We start from the raw sequence: 18,576 nt of genomic DNA, 5'->3' as shown, positions 1-18,576 counted from the left end.
ACCCCAGCAGCCTGGGCACAGCGCCTGGACGACGCCAGTGCTCAGCCCCCTCTTGTTAAGCACCTGCAGCAATATTGCAGTCTCCCTAGGTGGCATTGGTGTATTCCTGCCTCTTTCTCACTATGGGCTTGGGATCGGGTAGAGGCTTCCCAAGGGCAGGGCCCGCCCTGCACACTGCCTTCTGGGAATGGGGTCTCCCCCAGGGTCAGCCCCGGTCGTGGAGGCTGGTCTGTCTTCAGGAGGAAACCCGGGTCGAGGGTGCCGGGAGCACAACTGTCAGCAGCAGCAAGTTTTATTGCGACCAGAATCTCCCGGTCATGTGAGCGAGGGTGGGGCAGAGGGACGTTCGGTCACCAATGCCACGTTCCTAGTCCAGGACAGCGACACCAAAGTTCTGGCTGGCTGTGCCTTGCCTCTTCCCCAGCCCCCAGTCAGGGCATCCCATGGGGCTGAGGCAGAAGGGAGGTGGAAAGGGGACTCCATTTCGGCGGAGCCTTCATCCAAGGGGTCTCAGGGAGGAGGAGCAGTTGGGGGGGAGGGGTCCAGGTGGCCCGAGATGCTCAGGGCACTTTGGGCTGACTTCTGCACGTGTCCTCGGTGAGCTTTAGGGGAAGGCAATGAGGCACGCTCTGCCCATGAGGAGAGGGTGGGAGCGAGGGAAACAAAGGCTCAAAGAAAAGAAATCACTGGCCAGTGACCACACAGGGGGGCCTAGGGATCCCGACGTCTAGGCCAGGGCTCCATCCACCCCCTGCCTCCAGCATTCACTCCACCCTGAGCACCCGGCCTGGCCAGCCGTGGTCCTATGTGGGGATCTGCACGTGGCCCAGGTCCTGGTCCATGATCTGGAGGACGTCATCCAAGATGGAAGGCCCCAGGTCCACATGCAGGGAGAGCAAGGAGCTGGCATGGGACAGGAAGGGCTCCTCGGCCCCTGACTCGGGCGTCAGCCCATTGTGGGCAGAGCCAGCCTCTGGAATTCTCCAGATGTCCACACTCCCTGCCTCCTGTGGGGAAGGCTGTGGGGAAGGCTGTGGGGTCTCCAGGTGCAGGCGAGGGGGTTTGGGTGGGGCCTGAGTTGCGGGCAGGGTGAGGGCCTGGGGCCCCCCGATGACAGGGAGGGAGATGGCGTTCTTGAGCAGAGGGGACGGCCCGTCGGGGAGCTCCCGCCCACACAGCGTGGCAGTGCGGGTGAACTGGAACGGGAGGTCCAAGGTGTCGTCCTCCTCGGGTCCCTCGACCGCTGTCCCTGGCAGGAGGTGGAACTTGCCCTGCAGGAAGGAGATGTCACCGAACATGTCGCTGCCACCGCCGCTGCCGATATGAATGGTGTGTCGGAAGTCCCCCAGCGGCGGGCTGATCATGTCCGAGGACAGCAGGTCCCGCAGCTTCTCCTTCTTGCCCTTGCGGCTCCCACGCTTTAGATAGATGGGCACCTTGGTGGACATCGCGACCTCCGCGCCCGGGGCTGGGCTGCAGGGGCTGGGGACAGCGCACCCTCGGGGACCACGGCCTCCGGCTGCCTCTTCTCACCACCTCAGCTGGACACACCCAGAGGGGGGTTTTCAGACACCCAAACCTTGCCCAAGGGCCCAGACAAGGGTGTGGGGCGTGACTGAAGTTGGCCGGAGGAATGAGAAAAAGGACGATTAATGATCAGTGAAGTCAGAGGGCTGAGATAACAAAGATCACTCTCTCCCAGAAGAGTTGAAAATGCTCTGGAAAATTAGCAGCAGAAAGGTGGCGCTCTGGTGGGCAGCAACGGGCTCTCCGGTCTTGTTCTCGCAGGCTCCCCGGTCCGGTCTGGGGCTGAAGAGCTGAAATACCAGAGGTATGAGTCAGGGACAGAAGGACAAAAGTCAGAGGCATCCGTCTCATTTCTGGGCCCCCTGCGTCAGCCCCGGGAGCCCAAGTGGGGCCACTCTCCTGCAGAAACCCTGCGAGAAGTTTGTGGTCACTTACAGACTCACTGCACCTTAGAGCCTGGATCACCAGCACCGAGCCCCTCCCTTTACAAGTGGGGAAACTGAGGCCCGGCAACGTGAGTGAGGGGCCCAAAGTCATATGCAAAGTCATATCCTGGCTCTGGTCCCTTGCCTGGGGTCCCTGGCTCTGCTCATCACCCCCTATCGCACATCAGCTGTGCCCCAAGACATAAGAGTCAAGTTGTGTGTGTGTGTGGTGGGGGGGTCTCAGACTTGTCTCAATCCCGTACTTGACCAAGGAGAGAGATCTTGTAACCCCTGTCTCACCCACCCTGTCTGTGCCAGACCTGGACACACAGGAGGTGTTCAGCCCGCAGGGCTGAATGACGGACACCTCCTGTTCGGCCCAGTCTCGTCCCACCTAGAAGTGAGGGCACCTCGGAGTTTCTCTTTTCTCCTCCAGGTTAGCAGTTCCTACCTCTGGGACTGAGTCCAACATAGTTACTCGCCCTCCCCCCTGCCCAGCACCTAAGTGGAAGGTAGAGTGGAGGGTGCAAATACTTTGGGGGGCTCTGCTCTGTGCCCGGCATTTTGCTAAGTTCTTTGCAAATGCATCTCATTTAATCAGAGCAAGCTATCACCCCATTTCAAAATTTGAACCAGAGGGGCACCTGGGTGGCTCGGTTGGTTAAGCGCCTGACTCTTGATTTCGGCTCAGGTCGTGATCTCATGGTTTGTAAGATCAAGCCCCGAGTTGAGGATTCTCTCCCTCCCTCTCTCTCTGCCTCTCTCCTGCTCACAATCTCTCTCAAAATAAATAAAATTTGAACCAGAAACATTTTGGAGGGATTTGCACAAGGCATTGCCGAGGGAGGGAAGCAAAATGCAAAAATGTAGTAGAGAAGATTCCATTTCTTTTTCTTTCTTTCTTTCTTTTTTTCTGAGAGACAGAGAGACAGAGCTTGAGCGGGGGCGGGGCAGAGAGAGAGGGAGACACAGAATCTGAAGCAGGCTCTGGGCTCTGAGCTGTCAGCACAGAGCGTGATGCAGGGCTCGAACTCACAAACTGTGAGATCATGACCTGAGCTGAAGTTGGAGGCTTAACCGACTCAGCCACCCAGGAGCCCCTAGAAGATTCCATTTCTGACAGCAGTGATCAACTCCCCTCCCTCTACCCCTTCCCTGTATATATATGCATGTGTGTGTACCTACATATACAGGTCGGCATTGGATTATATCGTAGATAAAAGGAGAGAAGAGGTGTGCCTGGGTGGCTCAGTCAGTTAAGCATCCAACTTTGGCTCAGCTCGTGATCTCACGGTTTGTGGGTTCAAGCCCCTTGTCAGGCTCTGTGCTGACAGCTCAGAGCCTGGGGCCTGCTTCAGATTCTGTGTCTCCCTCTCTCTCTGCCCCTCCCCTGCTTGTGCTCTGTCTCTCTCTCTCTCTCTCTCTCAAAAATAAATAAGCATTAAAAAGAGATAGAGAGGGAAGAATCTGGAAGGCCAGCACCAGGTTGTCATATGGGTTATGTAGATCGGGATGGGGGGCAGGGATGGGGTGTGAGGTCAGTGATGTGGGAGGAAGGGTGTCCTCAGTCAAAATTATCTGTAATATTTGCTACTGTTACTATAAAATGATATATGCAAATACGAAAAGGATGATTGCCAACATGTTGGTGGTGCTCTCAAGGTGGCAGAATTTCAGATGACTTTGCCTTTCTTTTCCGTACTTTTTTATAAGCTCAAATTCTTTCTTTTTCAGTTTTTAAAAATATTTTTTATTTTAGGGGTGTCTGGCTGGCTCGGTCAGTTAAGCGTCCAACTCTTGGTTTCAGCTCCGGTCACAATCTCATGGTGTCCTGAATTCGAGCCCTGCATCAGGCTCAGTGCTCACAGCGCAGAGCCTGCTTGGGATGTTCTCTCTCCCTCTCTCTCTCTGCCCCTCCCCTGCTGCCTCTCTCTCAAAATAAAATAAACTTAAAAGATTTTTTTTAATTAAAAAAATAAGTAATATTTTAAAAAAAAAATTTTTTTTTCAACGTTTATTTATTTTTGGGACAGAGAGAGACAGAGCATGAACGGGGGAGGGGCAGAGAGAGAGGGAGACACAGAATCGGAAACAGGCTCCAGGCTCCGAGCCATCAGCCCAGAGCCCGACGCGGGGCTCGAACTCACGGACCGCGAGATTGTGACCTGGCTGAAGTCGGACGCTTAACCGACTGCGCCACCCAGGCGCCCCAAAAATAAGTAATATTTTTATTCTAGAGATTGAGAGAGAGAGAGAGAGAGAGAGAGGGAGAGAGACTACGAGAGGGGGAGAGGGGCAGAGGGAGAGAGAGAGCAGCAGACTCCAGCTCAGCATGGAGCCCGCCACGGGGCTTGATCCCACGACCCTGGGATCAGGACCTGAGCTAAAATAAAAAATTGGACGCTCGACCGACTGAGCCACCCAGGCGCCCCTCAAATTCTTAATGATAAACACATGTATTATTTAGGTGCACATATTATCCATGTAATCAGAGAAAATAAGCTATTTTTAACGTGGAAAAAACAATGCAACCCGGAGGGGGTGTCATGCCAGCTTAACAGAAAAAGGAAGCATTACGAGCACTCAACGGCGTTCCCACAGCTGTTGGAGGGTTGGCCTCCTACGTGGCCACAGGAGAGCCCACATGTAGAAGCAGAGCACGGAAGGCAAAGAAAGAAATTTGTCCAAGGTCATCCAGAGGGTAACCAGATGAGCGCCCCCCTCTCCCACCGCCCAGGCGGGCAGGGGCTGAGCAGGTGGGAAATGGGCCAGGGAGGGGCGGGGCCGCAGCTGGGAGGCCTGGCCGGCCCCATTCTCCGTGCTGGGCAGGGCGAGGAGGGAATGAGGGGGCCGGCAGGAGGGAGCCGGAAGGAGGAAGGAGCATGCAGGACAGGCAGAGTCCCAACTCCCAGCCCGGGCCCTCATTCAGGAAACCCCACCCCAGGACCGGACACCCTAGGTCAGTCACACTGAGCCACAGAGACCGGACATCTTGCCCCTCCCTGAGCACCTGCAGCTTAACAGGAAACAAAGGAATGACTCTCCAGTGGCGAAATTCCAGCTAAGCTTGGAAGGAGCTGGGGGGAGGGTGGGGGAGGCAGTGGGCGCCTCAAGGTCGTGGAATCCCGTCCCTCACTCATCTACCAGACATTCACCTGTGCCCACCACCCCAGACCTGGGGGCGCCCCAACACACATCCTACCGGTCTCCTTGATAGGCGAGCGGCCCTGAGACAGCCTTTCCTTCCTTTCCAGCCATGAAGAGTGGGGCCGACTGGTGGGGTTTGTCGTCCCCCCTCCCCCCTCCCCCGGCCCCCCTCCGCTCATCACGTAGGGCGCCAAGACAGCCTGAGTATTTCCACAACAGATCGGGCGTCCCTGACAGCTGTCTCACTCGGAGCCAGCCGTACCCGCCCAATTCCAGATGTGGGGAGAACTGAGGCTGAGGGGGAAGGGTTGGACCGGCATCAAGCCACCCAGGGGAGAGCTGGGAACTGCAATCATCAAGCCCCAAGTATTCGGATTTGGCAAGCGTGAGACCCCAGGCTCCAGCTGCCCTTGCAGAGTCCCCACTTTTACGCTCCCAGGCACAGCACGGTGGGCGTCACGGCTGCCTTTTGCAGAGGCCGAAGCTGAACCTCAGAGACCTTAACGTTGCTGAGGTCACCCAGCTGGGAAGAGAAAGAGGGGGCACTAGTACCCAGCCAGGTCCTGTGGCTCTGACGCAGTAGGCCACCCAACCTCTGAAAACTGCTTGCAGGGAAGGAGAGAGACAGGCTCCCAGCTGGGCTGGGGCCACTGGGTCCCCAGGCCTCCTCCTTGTAAGTCCTACCGGTCGTCTCCGTCTCCCCAAACTTGCGTGGATCCAGAGAGATGAGAATGAGCTCTTCGCCGGGACAGGGTATGAGGGGCTGGAAGCGGTGGCTTCCCTCAGCAGTGGGCGGAGCAGAGGGGAGCCAGCCCAGCCCTGTGGGCTTGCTCTGGCCAGGAGCCCTGGGCCTCCTCCGGAGCAAAGACTTCCTCTAGGCACAGCCCCTCCTGCCCTGAGGAGTACTAGCCCCCTGCCAAAGGTCCAAAGAGCAGCCCTCACTCTGTGACTTTGGGCAAGACGCCTCTCCTTTCTGGCCTTCACCTTTCCCATCTATAAAATGGGCTGACGAAGTCGTCACCAGAGGGCTACTGGAAGACCCTATTGCCACAGTGCAAGTGAGAGCAGAGGTACAACAGACAGGGTTAGCGGGTCGCTGTCAGCCCTGTCATTCATTCAGCAAATAACTGTAGGTTTTCCGGGGACAGTGCTCCGAACAACAGCCCCCATCCTCCAAGCGTCCGCCTTCTGCTCTGGAGGCAGCCTACGCAGAGTCCCCTTTGCGGGCCACGGGAGGTCTGGTCGCCCCGGGTCCCTGTGCAGAGTGGCGCTCGGCTCCACGGCCGCTAGGTGGCGCGCTCGCTCGCTCGCTCTGTCGCCTCGCTTCCCAGAGGAGTCCGGGCGCGCACCAGGGTCTCCAGCGCGCTTCGGGCTCCAGGCAGGGCCCCCTAAGGAGCTGCACGTTCGCGTACCAGATGCAGATTGTCTGAGGGATCTTCTTCTCTTGGGGTGTTCTGGTCTCACAACACGACAGTAGAGGGGGAAAGGGGCGATCGGGGACCTTGCCAGGGTCTCCAAGCTCTGGGAGGAGCCTGCCCCGTGCTTTCCGGCCTGGGCGATGTCCGAGTGTCCGCTAGGCGCAGGGCCAGACCTCGGACGTGCAATCCCCCACCCCTGGCTCCCGTGGGTCCTGTTCCTCAGCCCCAGCTCGGGTTCAGCGTAGACCCCTCCCCGCCCTCTGCCCGAGCGCCCAGCCCGGATCCGTTTCAGGACACTCGCGGCCGCGGCTAAAGATAGGAGGACACCTCACCATCGACTAAAAATACGACCCCTAGCCCGGGCGGGGACGCTGGGCGGCGGGAGGGCGCTCCCACGTCCCGAGTGTGAGACGGGGACGAGGGCTCAGGGTGAAGGGCGGGACCGCGAGTTCGGGATCTGGATGCGCGGCGCCTCGCAGGCGGAGGGGGCGCGGGCGTGGCCGCCTGGACCCAGGCGCGGGCGGGAAACACGGTGGAACCCGAGGTTCCCGGGAAAGGACCTGCGCGGAGGTGACACAGGGACCCGGGTGCGACCCAGGACGGGGCGCCACGGGGGTGGTCCGCTGGGGGGCCCCCTGGGCGTCGCGGAAGGGCGGCAGAGTCCCGGCCGGAACTCACCTTAAGGCGCTCAGGCGGCGGACCCGCGGGCTGCGAAAGCTCTGGAGCTGGACCGCGAGGCTATGGGACGGGTTCCCGGCTGTGAACTCAGTGCGATCCGTGGCCCCTGAGGCCCCGCCCCTGGCCCGCGGAGCCAATGCTGGGGCCGCCCCAACCAGGCCCGCCCACAGCCCCGCCCCACTCCGAGCCCCGCCTGTGCTCCCCCTTTGGTGGCGCGGCGCCCGGGTCCAGCAGCCGCGCGGACGTGGGGTGCAGTGCAGGCTCGGACGGCTGCGGGCCAGGCGGTGTCGGGTGCCCGGGCTGGTCTCCGTAGACTCTGGCTGTGCCTGTCGGAGCCAAACTCGGTGTTAGAAGGGCCGAGGGCGCGGCAGCCGGAAGGCCGAATTATAGTTCGTCAGAATTCACCGAGCGCGTCCTTGGACCCGTTCGCTCCCTGAAGGGCTGGGTCGGAGGAGGCGCCCGCGCAAGTGTATTCAGTGACCACTGAGGGAATGAATGAGGCCTTGGAGGCTCCTGAGTTAAAATACTACAAACTTGCGAGAGCTTTCAGGAGTTTACCTCTCCCTAGAAAAGAGGGCACTGAGGGTGTGCTGGCAGAGTGGCCTGGGTATGCCCGTTTGTCATCAGTCTAGGTGGCTTCTGGGACAGGGGGTGGAATCCATACTTAGACTCGTTCCGTCTTCGTTTTTTTCATTCATTCATTCATTCATTCATTCATTCATTCATTCATTCAGTACTAGAAGCATTTATTGAAGGGCAGGCCCTGCACAGGGCCCTGGAGATAGAGGAAGGAAACTGCCCTTGCTCCATTCAGTGATCCGACAGACACTTGAGCATCTAGCAGGGACCAGGTGTGGTTTTTGTCGCTGGGGATGCAGCGCCCCAGGAAAGACGGAAGACTGAAGTTCAGGGCCCTGATAGTGATCTGCTCCTCCAGAAAGCGGAAAGTGAAAGACTTTGGGCTTTAGGCCTTCCTCCTGCCTCAGGCTTCTCACCCAGCCATCGTCCCCACTGCCCTGCCCACCCCCCCCCCACCCCAAACACAACCCTGGGAGAAGACACAGCACTGTGCCAAGCCTTAAGCACTACCCCTGGGCCTGCAAGAATGCGGCTGAGGCACAGCCCCCTACCCTATGTCTGCTGAGAGTCCTCCTTTGGGGGAAGGAGATTGGGAAGGGTCGAGAACTGCATTCAGAGCTGGTGACAAAACGGAAAGTTGCAGGGATGGAAGTTTGGACAGGCAAAGACACTCACCCAAGACCACATGAAACTGGGAACCAGTTCCAAAACTCTTTGAAGAGTTGGGTTTTTTGTTTTTTTTTTTTTTGGAGGGGTTTATTGGGGAGCACTGAGGGATGGGTAAAGAGCAGCGGATTTGGTCCCTTCAGCCTGGCCCTAGCCCCTGCTCCCCTCCCTCAGTGACTAGTTAGTAATCTGTCCAGCATGGCTGCCAGCCCACGACTCCTAACCAGGGCCCTTAGCCATAGGAGCCACCATCTGTGTCCTGGGGACTGTTTTAAGTCCACCTGGATGTGACAAGTTTCCATGTACGTGCTCGCTCCCCATACTCCTGCCATCAGCCAGAGCTCGCTCAGGGCCCACACAAAGCCTACATTACATCCAAGGTGTGATTTGTGCCTGGTGGTGGGTTCTGTGCTCTGGAGGCACTCGAGTGAGCGGTTCGCGCTCTCCATTCACAGATGAAGTTATGTCACTTGCCTGGGGCTGGAGGAATCCCTAAGGAGCCAGCTGACGGCGCCTCTCCTGGAGGTTTTGCTGAATAGACAGGATCTTCGCGTACACACCCAGCTGCTGTGGGAGCCCTGCAATTAATGCGCATTTATGAAACAGGATTTCGTTTGCTAAAATTGGCTATTTTACGCAACTTCTCAGGCTGTGTGTAAGGGCCTGAGTGTGGGCGGGGAGGCTGGGATCCTGGGCCAGGGGATGGCCAGGGTGTCCTGCATTTCTGACTCAACAGACATCCAGGCCAGTGCCCCGCCTCCTGTCCCGCCTGCAGCCTATGTCCAGGGAATAAAGCCTCAGCCAAGGCCTGGACTGTTCTCATTGGAAGGGCTCCTCCTGGACACGCTGGTGGCTGAGGGGGCAGGAGCCTGAAGAACGTTTGGGAGGGGTTAGAGGCCTTCCTTAGATAGCCTTCCTTGGCTATGATGGAGCAGTGCCTAGAATGGGCTATTCAACTTCCTTCTCCTCCACTGGGAGCTCCCCCTGGCCCTGAGATGGGTCTAGTCCGTTTCTCCCACCCCGTGGCTGCTTCCCCCACTGGGGCCCTGTAATCACCACACAGTGACTGACTCAGCCCTTCCTTCCCCTCCCAGCCCCTTCTTCCTGGAAACCATCCACATCAGCCCCAGCCCCCGTGGGCCCAGAGGGAGAGAATTGGAAGCCGCCTTCTCCAAGGTTAGCTGGGGAGGATGGAGGGGCCGGTGGGGAAGCCCCCCTCCCCCAAACCAGGCTGGAGCCAACTCTCCAAGGCCCCACTTACCTGGAGAGCTAGGCCCTGGGAGGCAGGGGGAAAATGTGACCAGGAGTTTGGGGGCAGGTCTGGGGGCAGAGAGTCACAAGGAAAGGGCAGTGATAATCTGGGGGCGGGGGGAACCTGGGGGGGGGGCAGTGAGAGGAGACAAAGTATCTGGAAGGGGCCTCAGCACCCCTACCCCCCCCAGGACCACAGGGCAGCAGGGAGCTGAGCAGGAGCTCAGTCCACCCCTAGGAAGCCTCCCCCACTCCAGCCCGAGCTCAGCCTGCAGGGCCCCATGGCCTCAGCCAACCCCAGGCCTGGAATGGATTTTTCCTTGATTGTTTCTTATTTCCTTCCTCCCCTGGGCTCCTGCCAGCTCCAGCCCTGCCCTCCTCGCCCTCCATCCTCCTGTAGAGAACTCTGACCCACCAGAGGCTGGGATTCCAGATGAGAGTCCCCTCGGAACTGCCCCCAGCTTCTGTCTCTGTCTCGAACCCCTCCTGGGGAGTTGGGTGTCAGGGCATTGCGGGGGGACTTTCCTTTGGGTCTGGACTTTGGACCCATGCCCAGAGCCATGGGGGTTTCCAGAGTGGTGACAGCTCTGTCCTAGCAGGGACCAGCCCAGGCATTTCCCCCAGAGGCCTCTGGGAGCATCCAAACCGCATGGCTGTCCTTTGGCCTGGGGAACACAGAGTCAGCCGGGGTCTTCTTCAACACTTCCCACCTCTCCAAGACATCTTGTCAGTGTTCATTTTGAAAACTCCTATTTGTGGGGCGCCTGGGTGGCGCAGTCGGTTAAGCATCCGACTTCAGCCAGGTCACGATCTCGCGGTGCGTGAGTTCGAGCCCCGCGTCAGGCTCTGGGCTGATGGCTCAGAGCCTGGAGCCTGTTTCCCATTCTGTGTCTCCCTCTCTCTCTGCCCCTCCCCCGTTCATGCTCTGTCTCTCTCTGTCCCAAAAATAAATAAACGTTGAAAAAAAAATTTTTAAAAAAAAGAAAACTCCTATTTGTATCTACCTCTTGCCTAGGGCTGTGCTGGACACAGAATGGCCAAGGCTGGTTCCCAGCCCTCAGGGAACAGATAACCCCAAATGAAACAAGTAACCAATTCTAAAATAGCACATTCTGTGCCATAAAGGAGGGCCTTGAGGGTAGAGGCTGGCTCTGACTCACTTCTAACTGTCCCAGGCCAGCAGGGATGAGGCTCAGTCAGTGACTGCGGAGTGAAAGAAGAACTAATAAGAACAGGAGTGAGAAGGATTCGATACGCTAGAGGGGAGGAAGCAGATGGGAGTGTTGCAAAAACTGCAAGGAGGAGGGGATATTTGAGCAGGGTATTAATGGGTGAATAGGAGTTTACCAGGCAGAGAATAGGAGGGACGTCGCAGGTGGAGCCGGCAGAGACAAAGGCCAAGGCCAGGAGGACTACACGTAGATGCATGGTGTGATCAGGAAACAAGAGATACCCAGCAGACCATGGCATAGGAGAGGGGGACAGTCTTAAGAGGGTCGCGGGTGAGCACTGTTTTCCTTGCCCAGCACCCATCCCTCTTACACTGGTGACCACTGCTCCATTTTCCAGAGTCTCCAGTATGACTAAAGGCAAAAGTGCCCCTCTTACCCCTGTTCCTTAGGCACCCGTTCTCCCAGAAGACAACGAGCGTTATCAGCTTCTTGTCAACACTTCTAGAGATACGCTTTGCCCATGCAAGCAAAGCCCCTCCCATCTTTTTTACACAAATGGCAACATATAGACAAGTAGGGCCCCAACGTACTGCAGGTCCTGGTGGCGATGGGGGTGGGGGGTGGGGAGAGGACAGGCTCCACTGTCAATGGCAGTGGAGGTGACTCTGCAGGGCATGCGGGAAACCGCACCTGATGGAGCCTCTGCTACTCCCACTGTTCTGCGCCTGGCTTTTCTTTAGCGAACCTTCTATTTATGAGCGCACTCCATAGCAGGACACGGAAGGTGTCGTCACCTTCACATGTTTGCTGCCACACAGCGTGCCGGGGTGTCACAGTTGTCCCCCGCAGCTCTCAGCTGGAGCCCGCGTGGGGTGTTTCCAGCCCTTTCCCAGGACAATCTGCGTTGCGGCGGGTCACCTCGTGCAAAGGCCGAATCACGCACGCGTGCGCACAAGCTGCGCAATCATTCCTACGCGCGTAGGGGTGAAAGGACGCGCGCAGGTGTCACCTGGTCAGCTCTGTCTGTTTGTCCTTCCAGGGCATGGGCCGGGTGCAAGGCCCCTTTCTCCTCAGCCTCACCAGCATCTGGTCCTCGACCTCTCTGATTTCTTGCAGCCTGAGAGGGAAAAATGAAACAAAGCCAAAGGAGCCTGGGTGTGGTTTTAGTTTGTGTCTCTTACGATAAGGGAGTTTGGCCGCCTGTTCGGAGGCTTTAGGGCCATTCCTCGTTCCTTTTCCTGTGGACTGGCTGCACGGTCTCGCTTAGGAGGGTCACTTTGGAGTCTGTGTGTGTGTGTGTGGGGGGGGGGTTCTGGAGGGGGGCCGGACCGGGGGCAGGGGCGACTCTGCGGAGAGTCGGTTCGGGAAAAAGAACTTGACTCTGAGCTGTGGCGTAAAAGCCAGAGTTGGAGATAATAAAGTAGAAAGATTGGAATTTGGTGACACACTGGCCACGGCACCCATGGAGAGACAAGGGGGGGGGGGGTCGAGCCCAGTCCAGGGCGATGACTCAGAGTGGGGAGGGTGGGGCAGGGAAGGGAGGAAGGTGCGGCCACCGAGGAAGATGGAGGGTCCTGGGGGAGAAGATGATGTGCCACCTGCTCATTCTCCACCTGGCATCGTGATTGAGGTGCCACATGCCCCCGCTGACAGGCTTCCGGGTCCACAGTCCCTGGGCGGGGCCCCTACCACCCGCTCCCCGCCCCCCACTCCGCCCCCCCCCCTCCGCTGCAGGGGCGGCCCCTTGCGCCTGCTCCGCCCTTCGCCTCACCTGGCCCCTCGCAGGCCTGGGGGGCATCTCAGCTGGGGCATCTCTCCCTCAGGGAAGCCTTCCGAACCCCCGGTTGATGTCAAGTCCCCATGTGGCACCCTCGGAGAAACCCTGGGCCACTGTCGTGGCCGCACCACCGTCAACTGATTCACGCGCACCCCCCGCTGGACAGTAGCTCCCAGCGTCTCCCCAGAGTACCTGCAACATACTAGGTACCTGAGGGAGGAACAGAGGAGCGAATCCGCGGAAGAATGGCAGGGTGCTGGGGACAGCGAGAAGGGGCCGTATAGGAGACAGGGTTTGGGAAGCAAGGGCCTGGACCCAAGGACCTCTCTGCGGCCCCTCCCCTCCCTGGCGCCCCCTCTGCCCGGCCTGCTTGCTTTCCTCCACAGCGTTCGCCTCCCCCTGTGCCTGGTGTTTGCTTGCTTGGGGTTTCTGCTCCGGAGGGGAGCTCTGGGTGGGGCAGGCGCTGTCTGGGGTCCCCTCCGAATCCCAACCCGATCCTGACACAGAGCAGCCAGCGTCTGCGAACAGGAGCAAGCGGGCGCACTGATGGGCTCGGGCTCCAGGACTGCATGGCAGAGGCAGAGGCCGAGGCAGAGGCTTGCTTCTCTCCAGGCGCCCGTGTGGGAAAGGCCGGAGGGAGGATGTGTGGCGACAGAGCATTGCTTCCGCAGGCATCTCCGGTGGGCCTACCGCCCGAGAGGCGCTCCGCAGGGACGGGTCAGGTGCCCAGCCCTCGGGAAGCAGGCATCCTGACGGATTCACGGGGGGGGGGGGGGGGGGATTATCGACGGGGACGGGACACAGAGAACCGAGGAGCTGGAGGGACCAGATCATGCTGTGTATATTTTCTTTTCAAGGATTCCCCACATGCCGCACAAGATTTCCAACGGGAGAGGAGCGTGGACGGGACGATTGATTCTCCGAGCCCTCCTGCCCCTGACTCCTAGCCCTTCCACTCCCATCCGCAGAGGTAAACCACGGTTGCTAGATGTTCTTACTAGATGTTCGAAGGGGCAGAGCACTTGGCGGGGACGGAGTCCTCAAGGGGAACGTGGGCTTCGGGAAGGGCCTGCGGGAATCAGGAACGGCCGCGCCTTCCAGACCCTGGCCCCGTTCTCCTCCTGCTCCTGGAGCAGAGAAGCTGGGAGAGCGGCTGCCCTGAGGGGCCGCCTCAGCCAGCCCGGCATCTCCCCTTTCCCACCCCTCCGGGGGGGCGGCTGACTCGGCCCTGGAGGCCCCGGGTTCCTTCTGAGCAGATGCTTCAGAGTCTGGGAAGATCTGGGAGTGATGGAGCCGGCAGAGGAGGCCAGGCTCAGCTGGGCCCTCAGGGAGCAGTGTGCGGGGATGAGGGGTCAGCAGGGTCACGGGGCAGCAGCTGTCCCAGAGACCTCGGAGGGGCCCCTTGGCCCAGGCAGCTGCTGGCCTCTCAGCTGTCAGGCGGGCAGGGGGTGGGGGCAGGGAGCCCGGGGCTTGAGGAGGAGGGTGGGTCTGGGTGGGGGAATCTGGAACTGGCCGTGGGCCCAGGTGGGTCGAAGGGCGGGCTGGCCCCTGGGGGCCTGGCATTTCTAGGGCAGACCCAGAGGGAGCAGATAGGCCCGGCTGCTCAAGGATAGAGAACCCAGGATGACAGAGGGGTCCAAATGTCCGACTGCAGCTGAGTCCCACCTCAGTGACAGCCACCTCAGTGACCCACAGACTGGGAGGCCAGGAATGTCAGCTCCACCTCCAGCTACCACCCCCCACCCCTCAGGCAGACCCCCAGTGCCTCCCGGTACCTCCCAGTTCGGCAGCTTTTCAGTGCAGTGAGCTTTATGTAGGCGACTCCCAGATCAACCTGTCCGGTCCCTACTCCTTGCCAGAGTGCTACTCCTGTCACCGGACAGCCCAGCCCGGTAGCCATTTGGGTGCCCCCCTCAGTCCCAACCTGCCCCCGGTAGTCCCAGGCACGTCCCTAAGCACCTCTCCTCAACTCCTTCCTCGCATACTCCCAGGTCCCTGGGCGGCTACCTGTGACTCCTTTTCAGTCTGTCCTTGTTTACGTGCCAGGTTGGTCAGCGTGGCAGGGTTGGAGAGATGAGGGGTTTGGAGTTGAAATCCCAGCTCTGTCACTTACTCAGGCTGGTGACCTCCAACCTCTTAGCACCTGCCAGCAGGGTTTGTTGGGAGTTCGACGCGATCTCCGTGTCAAAGTGCACACCGTACGTCCTCAGAAACGTTAACTCCCTTGTCTTCCTACCTGAGCTGTGTCTTCTCCGTCTGTGCCCTGGCAGTCATCCTGATCCTGCGGTCCTGGATCAGGCCTTCATTGTTTTGGTTGCAAATGACAGAAAATTCGATTCCAACTAGTTTAAGCAAAAAAAGAGGGGGGTGGTGTTTGTGGCTTAGATTTTGGGGGGGCGAGCCTCATCAGAGCTCAGACAACGTGGCCTGGCACTGACCTCTATCTCTTGGCTCTGTGTCCTCTGGTTTAGTCCATATTCACAATGGGTTTCCCTCATGGCGGCAAGATGGCTGCAGCAGCCCCACCCTTGCGGCTGCCTCTTTTCTACCCCTTCCACGGAAGTCCTGGGGAGTCATTGTGTTTGCCCTGTCTTAGGTCCTGCCCATCCCTGGCTGTTCACCGAGGCCAGGGAGATGCGATGTGCTGCTTGGTTTAGGCCAGGGAGGAGTGAGGAGGGGGGAGTGGTTCCCCACAGGGAAACTGGGGTACTGTTTCCGTAGGAATCGAGAGTAGGTACTGGGAGGCTCTGTCTTCCGAGAGCTCTTAGGTGCCTCTGGCCTCCAGCCTCTCCCAGCTTCACTCTGCCCTTTGCGGCACCGCGAGGCCTAAGGCACAGGCTCCATACTGTCCATCTGCTCCACTCCGAAGCCTTTACCAGTTCCCTGGGGTGCACGGAGTCAAGTCCAAACTCCTCTGCGAGGCATTCCTGACTTCGCGGTCTGGCTCCAAAGCTCCATTCCAGGCCCACCACTTCTTTCTGTCCCCTTTCCTTTCTCCTTCCTCCTCCCTTTCCTCTTTGCTTGCATTCCTTCCGCCATAAACCCAAAGCCCCTTCTCCACCAATCCTAGGTTCACACAAACACGGGAGCATCATTCTTTTTTTTTTTTTAAAGTTTGTTTTGAGAGAGAAAGAGCATGCGCGGGGGAAGGGCAGAGAGAGAGAGGGAGAAGAGCGAATCTTAAGCAGGGTCTGCGCTGTCAGCGCAGAGCCTGACGCGGGGCTCGAACTGACAAACCGTGAGATACGACCTGAGCCCAAATCGGGTTGGATGCTTAGCCACCTAAGCCACCCAGGTGCTCCAGGGAGCGTCACTCCCAACAGCCCCCAAACTAGAAACAGCCCCAGGGTCCATCACCCCGTTGAGTGAATGAAGAAAATGCCATCTATCTGTACGATGGGAAATCACTCAAAAAAGGAAAAGAAATTAAGTACTGACACCTGCTACGGTATGGTGACCCCTGAAAACGGGACACTCAGCGAAGCCGGCCACAGAGGACCACGTGTCGTATGATTCCATTTCTATGATGCGCCCAGAACAGACAAGTCTGTCGAGGAGGAAAGTAGAGTTGTGTCTTCTAGGGGATGGGGCAGGGAGGGGGAGGGGTAGTGACTGCTAGTGGGGATGGGGTTTCTTTCAGAGGTGATGAGAATCCTCTGGAATCACATAGTAATGACGTTCAGACAACATTGCGAGTGTACTAAAAAGCACAGCATGGTGCCCGTTAAAATGGTAAAGGTGATGTTGCCAGATCTCAATAAATTTTAAAATGTTAACCCCCACCCTGCCCCGCCATCAGTCAAGGCCCTTCATGGTGAGTTCAAAGGCTCAAGTCCGGAGGAAGAGCCCCGTGTGGCCAACCAAGACTGGTTCTTGGGGTGGGGTGGGGGGCTCGGCCAGGAGCCTCAGGGTCAGGGGAAAGGAAATGTGTCCCAAACAGAAATGAAATATCAGCCCAAAAGGCTACTCCCAGCACCAGGGGAAGCTGCAAGACAGGCTGAGCCGGGCTGGGTGACCCTAGGTCAAGGGAAAGGAAACACCGGGCCCAAAGTAGCTGCAGAAAGGCAGGATACGGGCCCCAAGGAGCAGAGTCATGGCCCTGCCCCAGCCCCCCTCCGGGTGCCCCCACCGCCCCCAAGCCCCCAGTTTTGTTCTGGGGACCCACTTGGGTTCCCCTCAGCAGCTCACCCCTGACCTTCCTAGAGACAGAGCCTGGATTCTAAAAGGTGGCCATGCAGGGGTTAAGCGAGGGCAGCCTCAGGCTCTACCGGCACCAGAAGAGGTGGTTGGTAGCCCTGGTGGCCCTGAGGGGGCACAACAGCTGGGACATGGAGGTGTGGAACTGGGTAAGAGTACAGAGACTTTGTTTCCTCAGGACCATCTGCTCCACCCTAAAGCTTGTGTCCCGAGGACACGGGCACGCCCAGGACCAGAGGAGGTGCCATTGAGCGAAAGGGGGTTCTGAAGCAGGTGGATCCCTGGCGCTCTGGCCAGGCCCCGGCTCCTCGGCTTCCTCCACCCTCCCTCCTCACCGATCGCCCTCCCAGAGCCTTACTCCAGAGGTCGCGTGCCCCAGCGCAGGCGGGAGCGAGAGGGAGGAAGATTCCAGAAATTAGCGACCCAGCTCAAAAGGGGCCTAGGAGCAGCCAGCTGGCTCAGCTGGGCACCGACTTCCTGACAAGAGCCAAAGGGACCGTCTGGTGGCAGAGAGGCACATGCCCGCCAGACCTGTCTGCAATCTGGGGTTCGCATCCTGCTTTCTGTTCGAGTTTTAGATGCCTGCTCTGGCCCTCCCCGATCACTTCCAATAGTCACACGACTCGTATCCAGGCAACGGACTCGCGCTCCCATTCATGCTGAGCGCCTGCTTTCTCACCCGGGAGGCTGCACCCCCTTGCCTCCGTCTGCCCTGCACACGCCTCCCCCCGCGGGTCTTTCCTCCCCCTCTGCCAACTGCCCCATCTCACAGGGCCTCTGGACTCAGATGGCTGAGTCTGTAATAAGGGGGAAAGGGGCTTTATACCTTGCCAAGTGAGGACAAAGACACTACAATTCCCTGCGAGGCTTCTTCAGCAGCAACACCAGGATACTTGCCAAGAGCCGTGGCTCCCTGAGAGCCACACATGGGTTCACGAGATAAGGGCTCAGAGGCTTGTTTATCATGGCCAAGGGCCTGGTGGTGAATCTTCCCAGGCAAGGGTTTTCCAAGGCGGGGAGGGGCAGGCTTTTAGCCGACCCTGGGATTGGTAGACGTACAAATGCTATTCCTGAACTGGGGTTCAAGGTTGTGGAAGGGGGGCCCGGGACTCCCCAAATGCCACATCCGGAGACAAAGACATGAGGTCCCCTACCCCGCAGCTGGGTGCTTCACGTGCAGGGGATCTTGAGGGAGAATCAGCTCCCCAAGCTGGGGCTTGTCCCTGGTTCTTGTCTTCAGACGAGGCGCCTATAAAACGAATGAAGCAAAACCGCAGCTGCTTGTTTTCAAAGGGAGACCAGTTTCACCCAAGCCTGGTCAGACCTGCCGTTGATTCCACCTCACTGTCCCAGGTGGGAGGCAAAGGTTGGACACCGCTCAATCACCTATTTATCTCTGACTCAGGGCATAGGCACTGACACCCGCTGCTCCCTCTCGCACTTTCCCTCGGCCCAGGAGCTGGGGTTTCCGGTCTTGGCTTTGGCATACCAGGCAGGGCAGCCTGCCAGCTTTGGGCAGAAACCCACCCCGCATCTGACCAGTGACCGCCTTTCCCCAGATGCCAGGACACACGGGACGCCGGGGGACCCCGGAGGGCCCTGCTGTCCAAGCGCTCGGGGTTATGGGCGAGCACCGGGCCACGCTGTGCGACTTGGCAGGGTCGGCACCAGGGAATCCAGCTTTGGCACGGCTCCGTGCGGCCGCCCCCTCCAGATGGAGAGGTCAGGCTGGGACCACA

At 58.9% G+C, this 18,576-nt stretch overlaps 1 protein-coding gene and 1 long non-coding RNA gene across 2 annotated transcripts; both read right to left on the bottom strand.

Annotated features, from left to right (window-relative positions):
- Nucleotides 1-274: 274 nt before the first annotated feature.
- CDC42EP2 (CDC42 effector protein 2) lies at nucleotides 275-7,285 on the bottom strand. The gene is made up of 2 exons (XM_030333363.1): nucleotides 7,196-7,285; nucleotides 275-1,817 (listed from the first exon to the last, which is right to left on the bottom strand). The coding sequence occupies exon 2, from the start codon at nucleotides 1,446-1,448 to the stop codon at nucleotides 804-806; it is 645 nt and encodes a 214-aa protein (XP_030189223.1). The 5' UTR covers nucleotides 1,449-1,817; nucleotides 7,196-7,285; the 3' UTR covers nucleotides 275-803.
- Nucleotides 7,286-8,915: 1,630 nt separating this feature from the next.
- LOC115526468 lies at nucleotides 8,916-12,844 on the bottom strand. Its single transcript, XR_004344128.1, has 3 exons — nucleotides 12,635-12,844; nucleotides 11,873-11,980; nucleotides 8,916-9,018 (listed from the first exon to the last, which is right to left on the bottom strand). It is a non-coding gene; the product is annotated as an uncharacterized LOC115526468 (long non-coding RNA).
- Nucleotides 12,845-18,576: the final 5,732 nt, after the last annotated feature.

The sequence above is a fragment of the Lynx canadensis genome, chromosome D1, assembly GCF_007474595.2.
Source record: "Lynx canadensis isolate LIC74 chromosome D1, mLynCan4.pri.v2, whole genome shotgun sequence".
Lineage (NCBI taxonomy): Eukaryota > Metazoa > Chordata > Mammalia > Carnivora > Felidae > Lynx > Lynx canadensis.
The sequence above is the reverse complement of the archived record's forward strand: the minus strand, read 5'-3'. Positions and strand labels throughout refer to the sequence as shown.

Bases quoted from the DNA above. Each gene is read 5' to 3' on its own strand.
- CDC42EP2 (XM_030333363.1), bottom strand. From the start codon at position 1,448: ATGTCCACCAAGGTGCCCATCTATCTAAAGCGTGGGAGCCGCAAGGGC.